At 40.0% G+C, this 10453-nt stretch overlaps 1 protein-coding gene across 3 annotated transcripts; it reads left to right on the top strand.

Moving 5' to 3' along the window:
• The first annotated feature begins 5844 nt into the window (after positions 1-5844).
• On the top strand, positions 5845-10218 carry dmrt2b (doublesex and mab-3 related transcription factor 2b). 3 transcript variants are annotated; one of them, XM_035653799.1, is made up of 4 exons: positions 5845-6371; positions 6547-6936; positions 7841-7943; positions 8927-10218. In XM_035653799.1, the coding sequence occupies exons 2-4, from the start codon at positions 6553-6555 to the stop codon at positions 9772-9774; spliced, it is 1335 nt and encodes a 444-aa protein (XP_035509692.1). In that variant the 5' UTR covers positions 5845-6371; positions 6547-6552; the 3' UTR covers positions 9775-10218. The 3 variants fall into 3 exon arrangements, with proteins under 3 accessions (XP_035509692.1, XP_035509691.1, XP_035509693.1); XM_035653798.1 differs by having other exon boundaries at positions 6495-6936; XM_035653800.1 differs by having other exon boundaries at positions 5845-6915.
• The last annotated feature ends 235 nt before the right edge of the window (positions 10219-10453 follow it).

Here is a 10453-nt window from a genome sequence, read left to right as displayed (position 1 = left end):
AATCAATAGTCAACCCAGAGACACAAAGCATTTCAGGTGCTATAACTGCTCCCTGTGCAGACTTCATGATCCTGGTGAGATATAATTGCAAAAGGGGGTTAAATTCATTCAGAAGAGATAACAAACTGCTGTGTGTAGGTCAGGGATCACCTGTCTTGCATCGATTTGGCCTGAAACCAGACATGTTAAATAGAACATTGATCATGGTCTGTGAGTTTCTGTGATGTGGCACGTCCCCCGATCATTGATGGTCCAGAGGGAGCTTTGTTTGTGTTAGGAAAGTCACCTTAAAGAAGAATTCAGCACCGGCAGTGCAATCCAGTGAGTACATGACACCAGCTGTACTCATTGTTTCATCCGGGCAGAACAGAATACAGTGAAATGATAGCAAGAGGATGAACTGAACATTAAGTTATTATTTGCCGATGTTTGGTTCAAATCAAGTCATTTCTATTTATATAGCCAAAAATAACAAATTTCACTCTGATGACTTCACAATCTGCACCACGTACGACATGCTCTACACTCAATTTGTTTAATTGCTGTTGGCTTAGCTTTTTCAAACTCATTATTAAAGCTAAAAGACATCAAGTGGTGAGGCCTTTTTTTAATTCATTATTCTCCTTGAAATACAAGCCAACATATTTTGACCTCATGTGAAGATGTGAAAATGATTGCCCATTCTGTTACTGACCATCAAGAGTGAGTGAATATTAATTTCATGATCAGAATGAACACTTGCATTATACATGATCTGATATTGTAGCAATCACTGAATATTTAGGTTTTTATTTTTTTTACTATACTGCAATTTGGGTTAGTGGATGATGAAATCAGGGCTGCTGAAATTGTATCCACCAATATTATCTTTCTCTTGAACTCAACAAGGATTACATAGAGTATATGTATTACAAAAAGAAGCAAAGATTGAAATAAAATGAGCGGTTACTGAACATACTCAAAAAGAAAGAAAGAAAGATCGAAAGAAGAGAAGAAAGGAAGATTAAAGGACAGGATGGACATAAGGGCAGAAGGAGATGTTAAAGCCAACAGCACAATGTGTCAGCTCAAATGGACCGTGAGGGGGCAACTGCTGGCTCCTGGGGGATTTTCTTCAGGCTATCAAGCATCACATCATGGAGAGTGGACATGCAAATTTAACTATGGCCACAGCCATAGCCACAGACCCACCCGGATACACACCACCCTGATTTTCTCAAACATGACTCATTCTAAACCCAATGTCTTCATCTGGTCCTCTCCCATCCTCTTTTTCTCTTTCAATTTCTCTGTTTGCATCAGTTACCAGAAAACACTTATTCCTAAACAAAGCCTTAACATTCCCATTAACATGACTGTACTGACTGACTTGTGCCTGCATTAACATTAGCAAAAAGAGGTCTAATCATGGATGGAAATAATGTAGAAGCATGTTTATACTCCCATTTAAACATCAAATCTTAGTAACATTGTTTAAAAATCTAAATATCTCTGACCTCATACAGCAATCAGCCACAACATTATGACCACTGCCAGGTGAAGTGAATAACACTGATTATCTGGTTATCATTGCACCTGTCAGTGGGTGGGATATATAATGAAGCAAGTGAACATTTTATCCTCAAAGTGGATGTGTAAAAAGCTACTGTAGCTCAGATTGCTGAAAAAGTTAATGCTGGTTCTGATAGAAAGGTGTCAGAACACACAGTGCATCACAGCTTGTTGCCTATGGTGCTGCATATTTTTCTTCACTCTCTGATTGCAGCTTGCTATTCACATCTCTCTAGCCCACAGCTGCACAAAAATATAAAGTAATAAATCAGGTTCACCCTTTGCTTTAAATAAAGCATCATCACTGTCCTGCCACTAATGACAGGTCTCACTGAAGCATCATAGTCTACCTTCCAAATTATGCCTCTCAGAGACGGTCTTTTTTGACCACAAGTCCACTTCTTTGAGGGAAAGGAAAAACCCCATGTCTTCCTTTATTATTGCCAGCCAGGCCAGACATTTGGCTGCTCTCATGCATAATAAAGCCTTAAGCATAGATTACATCATTTTCATTTGTTGCCAAACTTATAATATTTGTATAACCTTTTTAGGAATAGTTACAGTAAGTATCAGCCGAGACTCCACACTCTGGTTCATGTAACTGATCCTCAGACTGTTTGTGTTGTTGCATACAGCAACATTTTTAATGCTGTGGACAGCATATTAAAAAGATTCCCAAAAAGACACTGATTGTGTCATATACAATGGGGTTAGAAGTGCATTTATTTAAGCAAGCGTTTGTTCTGTCTTAACAGGCTTGACAAACTCAAATACTCTCTAAGGTGCAGGTTAAACCTCCCTTGAAAAAGCTGTCAGCTTAATGGCCCCTGCCTTATGCTGATAACTGCCAAGGTGTCTCTTGCTCTCTGGAAGTAGGTGGATAAAGGTTCTAAAGCCTTTGTGTAAAGGCACTGTGAAACATAGCCCAGTGTCTTTTTTATTTCTCTCTTTGAAGTGAATTGACATTCAGCTCAGGATTTTGTTGAAAATGCACCCTGCCTCCCAACTCCTGTTTTCTTTCTCTAAACTTCAGCACGTTACATAAAGTTGGAGCAGTGCTCTTGTCCTTGAGTGTAACTTACAGGTTGTTTGCCTTTTGTGTTTCGTTTGAGCTCCAAGTCGATTGAGGGCGTCGGTCATAGAGGGAGAGATGGATAGAGGAGGACACGCTGGCAGGCTGAATGGTGAGAGCCGAGGAGTCTGTCAAACTCCATCTCTGCTACGAAAATGGGAGTAGATGGGCACAACTCTCAGTACAACCATAGCACGTGGAACAGAGTGCAGGGAAGAGGTGAACGTGTGACGGGAATGCCAGTGCATCATGTCACTGCTGATGACAGTCAATTTGTCTGTGAGTCAAGGGGCTTTGAGAGATGCACTCCACTGCAGGCAGCTGTGCTGATGGTATTAATAAGGGGGGGTACTTAGCTGGCTTACATGGACATACTGTACAACATGCGTATCCCACCCATTATTTTCCCAGCAACAGTAGCCATTCACCCTTCTGTTCTCGACAAAAAATTGAGAGCATTTGTGGTTTCCTTACAGTAAATGCTGTAAACAACCTGTATTTATGTTTTTCTGACAAGTGACGTCTTACAGGCAAATAAAGACCGTTATCTCTCAGTAGCCAAGGCAGCAGTGGCATGATGTTGTGATACACCTGCAAAAACAAAGCCAGAAGGAGGAGGTCTGTGTTGATTACTGGGTGTGCAAAATGTCTTGCTTTGACATAGGACACCATGATTTCAACCCACGTTGTTCCAACATCCCCTCTTCTATCTTGCTATTTTGCAATCAAGTAGTTTAAATCATAGTGTATGGTAAACACTTACCATACACTATACCTTACCACTACTATAAGTCCCAGCAGTCATGCATATAAAAAATAAATCATATAAGGTACTTTCGCAACTAAACAGTTTTTTAGAATGTGTGCAAGATGCCATTTTTTTTGTTAGAAAATTCTTCAGTTGGTGTAAAAGGCATCCAGTTATTACCAATTCCCCTGGGTACTGAAGTCCCTGGGGAAAGCTTCCTTTGATATGGCCTTCCATGCTGCTTCTGAGTGCATCCTTTGATACATATGGGGTCACCATGGTTGCTGATTTTCACCTGACAGGGATGAATTTCATTCTGCAGATTCCCTTTGAGTGTTAGTTGGAGCACTCTGGAAAACTGGAGGTACCACTGCTAGTGGTGGAAAAGTTTGCTCCTTTTACCCGACCAGTGCTCTGTCCATATACTGCAGAATGACATTTGACAATGATAAAAAAACAATATATAACTGTGTCTGGTTGGTAAATTATATATTCTATTCATATCTACTACTTTTCCTGCAAAGGTCCATCCTCTCCAGAGATTTGAAGATAAATATAAACATTGACCTCCAGATTGCATAGAATTCTGCTGCCAGATTATTGAAAAGAACTAAGTGTCAGATCATAAATACATCCATCTCTCTACTGTCTGTTAGTTTCAGAATTGTTTGATTATATTTCATATATTTTGGGGCTCAGCTGGCTCTGACTCTTACTTACATCTTTGACATCTGATCTTTTAACCCTTCATAAGCTGCCATCCTGAAATCTCCCGGCAAGGCACTAAGTCTAGGATCAAGACCAAAAGTGACTGAGTCTTTTCCATCTGAGCCCCTGAGAATGAGATAATAATAATAATAATAATAATAATAATAATATATACTGTAGGAATATATACATTTAAATACAGTCACACTTCTTTTGGTATATAATATTTACCTAGTTACTCTAGTGCATTTGTAGTTGCTTTAACCTTGTGGTAAATGTACACATGGAATGAATATTAAAAGGCCAGCACCCTGACCTTAACACATACAGTATATTTGCATCCTTTGACTATATTGTGATGTATGCATCAATTCATTTCACAGATAAACTTGCAGTAAAGAAGCCTCGCACTAAGAGAATCTGAATGATGAAAATATAAAAGACAATTTATGTATTACTTTTTAATAATTTATCACATTATAAATACCTCTCTTTTTCAGCAACCATGTGCAATTTAAATATATTTTAAGATGTTTTAATATAAGGTAATCATTCTTAGCTTGAGGCATGAAATGAAAATTGTGATAATTAGTTATCGTGAGCTAAACTTGTAGGTGCTGTAGTGGAGAACCACCCGACTTAGTCCTGTCAGGATCTACAGTGATGACTAGTCTGATTATAGAAACCCCTGTAGCGGTTGGAGGAGAGCAAGAAGATGTGTTCTGGTTGCTCAGTGTTGGGCCACGTTGTGGAAATCTGACTAACAAATGGGCCGGTGGTGAATGCTACTTGAATAAGATATGATGGAGATCAGACAAGAACTACCCTGGATGTAATTACACAATTGAACCAGTAGGGAGCACACTTTTCATACCATCTCAGTGTAGTCCATGGTCCTGTACGTTGCAGCTTTTTATAGTGAAGGGTCAAGGAAACAGCTCTTTTTATACACAATACATGGCACTGCATTAGCATTAAGTGTATGCTATTGAGGAGTTGAGTGCAGCATATCAGCAGCCTCCTATGAATTTTACTGTATACATAATCTACTCCACACATGAAAATCCAAGGGCAAGTGTAGCCTGTATTAATAATAGGTTCAGTAACTATTATGCCATTTTTGCATCACATGATGAATTCCCTGACAACATAAAATTATATGAATTTTTAAAAGGAGAAATTTAGACTTAGTCACTCATAGTAAAACAATGTCAAAAACACTTATCTAAACAAGGTTTACTAAGTGGGAATATTTATGTTTTTCAATGGTTTCGATTATTCTTTGTTCGGCCCAGAAATGGTGACACTAGAAACATCAAGAGAGAGAGAGCCATTAAATCATTGAATTATTTAACAGAATTATGAATAAATATGAGTGTGAAGATTACTCCTAGGTAATATGAAAATGGTATTCTCGCCCCCTCCCTCTCTCATTGTCCCCCCCAGCATACTCTACCCGAGCGTAATTAGTCCATATTGTATCAGTCTGGTAAAACACTCGCACAACACGGCACATAACGTAATTGTTGTTTAATATGTTTTAAGTACGTTTTTAGCTCGCCTGGTCTCTCTCTGTATATATTATTAATGCAACGGTTATGTATAATAAAATGTATATTATAGAAAGTTCTTAACGAATGTCGATTAATTTAATGACATGCTTTAACACATCTGCTAACTTCTCTTGCTGATCTCCTGCCTGGAATCATTTGGAGATGTGGGTTTGGCATGATCCAGCATCTCTAGTTGAAAGATGAGAACAACTTCGAAGGTGGGCAGGACAGGGCAGGTATGGGGATTTATAGGGAGAGGGAGTTGCTTTTGCTGCAAACGGTTTTCCCGAAACCTTTGCTCTCGGGTCCCGCGCCAGGAGTTCGGCATTGTGGCCCGGTCTACTATCCGCTTGTTCTTGGAAAAAGCGTCAGAGAGCAGCTGAGAGAGGCTTAACATTTCAAACGTCTGGCGGTAGGCTGCAAAGTTTCCACCCTGAAAACACCGTCATGTAGCAGCAGCGGCGGCAGGCTGAAGCAGGACACCACACCTCACGGCTTGGTGTTCAATAGGAGTTAGTTTGCAGTAAAGTTTGTGGCGCACACTCGTTTTAGTCTCTGTCCGATGGAAGCTGGTTTATTTCGTATAGGAGAACCTGTCTGTGCGTGTTCTGTTGCAGGTGCAGCAGTGCTGGAATTCAATTTCTTAATTCGTAATTGTATTCCTGTGTTTCAAATGCGGCGTTATACAACATGACCGTTATAATTTATCAGCTCTATCAGCCTTTGAACATTTTGACAGGTAATGAATTTATATTTTAGATTTAGAGTTAGATTGATTCTGTTTCAATGAGAAACCATCATAATCATGTTTGACTAGTTGTATCCTGAGTTAAAATAATTTTTTCCACCTTGTGCGTAAAAGTCTGCTCAGCATAGTGCATCACGGTGAAAAAGTGAGATTCCGGTCCTCTTAGTCATAGATGTCCTCTCAGCTGGAAGGAGGCCTGCAGCTGGAGACAACAGCAAAACTTGATGTACTAAAATCCGAAGAAGTTGTTGACGTGACAAGTCCTGACGGATGCGCAGGGCAGCAGGGCTGCCGCGAGGACAGAGGAGGAAATAAACCGTCCCCGTCTTCAGAGCACCATCAGCAGAAACCACGCAAGATGACCCGGAGCCCCAAATGCGCCCGCTGTCGCAACCACGGCGTCGTTTCGTGTTTGAAAGGCCACAAACGCTTCTGCCGCTGGAGGGACTGTCGCTGTGCCTGCTGCCTGCTGGTGGTGGAGAGGCAGCGCGTCATGGCAGCTCAGGTCGCACTGAGGCGGCAGCAAGCTGCGGAGGTGAGGAGAGCACAAGGGCAGGTCAGTGATGGAGAACAGATGGGTGAAACCATGACTTTCAGTAAACGATTATCAGGAGACAAACCGTCATTAACGGACAAACAATGAAGAGCAAAACTACATCCGGGATAAAATGTTTAAAGTTTGAGAGACTGAAGGTCAGAATGTAGCTATTTTAATTCAGCACATTATTTTATTTAGCTGTCCATGAAATATAATTTTCTGAAGGGAAATCTTTGCATTAAATATTTTACACTTGACAAAGCTTGAATGCTGAATTTGCACTAATATTACTATTATCCATATTTTAAAATGTCGTGTGTGACTGACATTATAGTCCGACCATCTCATGGCCCATGGCAGTACAGAAGTAAGCTCTTACTTGAATATGGGTGCAGAACTAGGCTGAAGCTGTTTTTTTTTTCTGCTTTTCTACAAAAGAGAAATATCTTTTTTTGTATAGTTAAAACAGATATTTAACATTTGAGTGAAGTTTTAGTACAAAGTGATTGTTAGTAGTGGGGCTCCTAGGTGTTATTCTAAAGACTTGAGTGAGCTTTCCAGTTAAGGTTGTTAAACATTATTTAAGCAGGAAGTCTCTTTAAGATCAAAATATCTTTAACAAGAAAGACTATATATAAACTACATATTTATGGTTGTATCGAATAAATAAATATTGCAATAATAAAATACTCACTAAAATAGGAAGTATAGAATAGAACAAGACATTTAAATGCTCCTCACAGAATGATTTACATTTATGTCTCCAGTGTCAACATACCATATCTTCACATCATAGAATGACAATGAGCTCTACTTGCCTCTTACATAATGTATTAATTCCCTTTAATTACCCTTGGGGCATGGTCTCCGTATTATATGATTATGTCCGAATGTCTAATTCATGTTCCCATGTTTCTCCCAGGGTAAGAGGGGGGTCAGGTGTGCTGCTCCGTTGCGGAGGACGGCCTATCAGCGTTACACCAGAGCAGCCGAGCCAAGCATCCTTGCTAAGAGCATCCTGCAGGGTATAGTTTAATTAACATCTTCTTTCTCATTAACGTACTTCTTCTCTCCAGACTGTGATAGAAAGTGCAGGTTTTTTTCTCCCCCAGATGGATCTCTTAAAGTCAACTTTAACATTTAGTTAAATGTTCTGAGTTCCCCAGAACTGATGCAAGATCACAAACTGATCAGTTTGGTTTGTCATCTCATAGTGGAGCAAGTGACTCTCTGCTTGCTGACCTGTCAGACTAAATTCTTGTCCAAGGTGAGCTGCAACTGGAACAAAAACATTTAAAAGTAACCTCACTTGGAATAGAAGTTTAGTAAAATGTACTTACATAAATCAGATCAATATTTCATTGAAAGATTTGGTTTGCTGGAGGTATAACCCCAACCTTTGTTCTAGCCTTAGTTTAAGACTAAGCTTAGTCTCAACCAAAAATAAATGGTTGACTTTGAGGGGACCAGTGTTTGTTCTTATACAGGATGTTAGTCCCTACAGTGTCACTGAATAAACAGATATCTGTATGTCACCATAAGTAGACATACATACTTTCACATAAATGATGATTTTTGTGTACATATGCTGACATTGTAACTGCAACTGCATTTTGAAGGCCTACTTGGGCCCACACTGCCAGTGATTCTTCTCAGATGTCGTTTCCCAGCATTACACACACTTAATTTATCCAAACAAATGTGATAACTGTGGCTTCACTATTTCACAACAACAGGCCATTACTGTAATACATAGTGTGTTTTAATACCTGCTGGCTTGCAGTCACATCTTGCTGGAGGCTTTGTCTTCTTTATAGCCCTTTCAGCCTCTCCGAGCTCTCAGTAAAGCAAAAATGACACTGCTAACCAACTGCATGATTAAAATAATAAAGAACAAAGTACTCAAACATAAACACAACAATTAATTGGTTGGAACAACTTTATTATTCATCAATAAATTAAATATATGAGTACATAAAAGTAGCACGTGGCTTTGCTCCCAATGCAGGGCTCAAACCAGTGGTGCCGCTGGAGGATGACACCTCCTGCTGGTCAAAGCAGACACAGCGCGACCAAACACACTTCACGTGTCCCTCCATCAGCGCCCGGATGAGGAAGAGGCGAGCCTTTGCAGACAAGGAGTTGGAGAATGTGATGCTGGAGCGGGAGCTAAGACAAAGAGAGCTGCAAGACCTTTCCTTCACCTCCTCTGGCCTCGTCCCTGTGCTTCACCCTCCGCCCCTGCCTGTCTCCCCAAGCCTTCACTGCTGTCTTCTCAACAAGGACCCCACCACTGCAGGCGCGTCCAGTTATGTGCCTGTGTATAAATATAAGCCTTTGTATGAGTGTGATTTCCAGTTCTATCAGTTCTTCCACCTAAAGAGCAAAACCTCTGCAGAAGGTGACTATAATGACTTATTATGCCAAAGCGCAGAGCAAAATAGGGAGGATGAGGAGGTGCAGAACAGCTGGAAAAGCTGTGAGAAGAAAGACCAACCAGAGCTGATACATCTATCATCACAACAAAGACTCAAACATCATGGCAGCATCTTGTCAGGTCTAGATCTTGTCAAATCCCCTTCAGAACTCAGAGAAATAATGGACTCAAATGGCTCTTCAACTGTCACACACTCTATTTCTGGATCAGATCAGGGTATCCTGGGCAGGCCAGACGTCAGTGCACCCAGCAGGACTTTTGATCCCAGAATCCTGACAGCTAAGGGCTCGTGCACAGACACTCCTGCCGACCAGGCAGGCGCTCACGCTGACTCTGTCAAGAGCCCTCATGGCAGCTCAGTCAGGACTCCAGCTGTGAGGCCATTACCTTTCTCTGTAGAGGCTTTGCTGAGGGCCTGACTGGCAAATGGAAAGCAGTGTAGTGCACTGTTTATGTGCGGACTAAGAATTGATGTTGAGTGAATAAATATAGAAATGGCTATAGGTGTATTACAGGTTTTGAAACACAAGGGCTGGTTGTTATAAAGTGGCAATAGGTGAAATATTTATGAAAAAATATGAATTACAGTTTTTGTATTTTTATTATTTTTCATTAATATGTATTTAGTTATATTTTAACTGTATTTAAAAATATATCAATGAAACATAGATATCTACTTGATAATTATATTTTCATGTGTATGTATACATTGTGCATATTTTGTACAAATATACACTTTAGAAATATAATCCTGTTTCCTTTGTCAACAAGGTGATGAAAATGTACTGAACCGCTTTGACCCACTCACATCAATCAAGAAGAAATATACAGTACATCCATAAAACAAAGTTCATGAAAAAGTCCACATTTGTGTTTGAACTTGTGCCCATTTCTTACTTCATGCTTTGATTTTAAATCAAAGTGTAGCTGTGTCTGGCTGATCTCTGAACTGCTCTAAGGTATTGTGGTGACAAAATAGGTGCATATCAGAAATCTCTCTTTAATCACATGAAAATAATGAAACAACAATGAAAGGATGAACGTGAGGTGAAGCAGGTGGTGACAGCTAAAGGAACAAAGATTTTCTAAAAATGTTCC

Source organism: Morone saxatilis, unplaced genomic scaffold (assembly GCF_004916995.1).
Source record: "Morone saxatilis isolate NCDOM2014 unplaced genomic scaffold, NCSU_SB_2.0 Contig12, whole genome shotgun sequence".
NCBI classification, from domain to species: domain Eukaryota; kingdom Metazoa; phylum Chordata; class Actinopteri; family Moronidae; genus Morone; species Morone saxatilis.
This window is presented reverse-complemented; position numbering and strand designations above follow the sequence as displayed.

What these genes read in the sequence shown, in the direction of transcription:
- dmrt2b (XM_035653799.1), top strand. Translation starts at nt 6,553, where the DNA reads ATGTCCTCTCAGCTGGAAGGAGGCCTGCAGCTGGAGACAACAGCAAAA. An exon ending in TGAGGAGAGCACAAGGGCAG is followed by an intron (nt 6,937 to 7,840) that starts GTCAGTGATGGA and finishes TGTTTCTCCCAG; the next exon opens with GGTAAGAGGGGGGTCAGGTG. An exon ending in TGCTAAGAGCATCCTGCAGG is followed by an intron (nt 7,944 to 8,926) that starts GTATAGTTTAAT and finishes CTCCCAATGCAG; the next exon opens with GGCTCAAACCAGTGGTGCCG.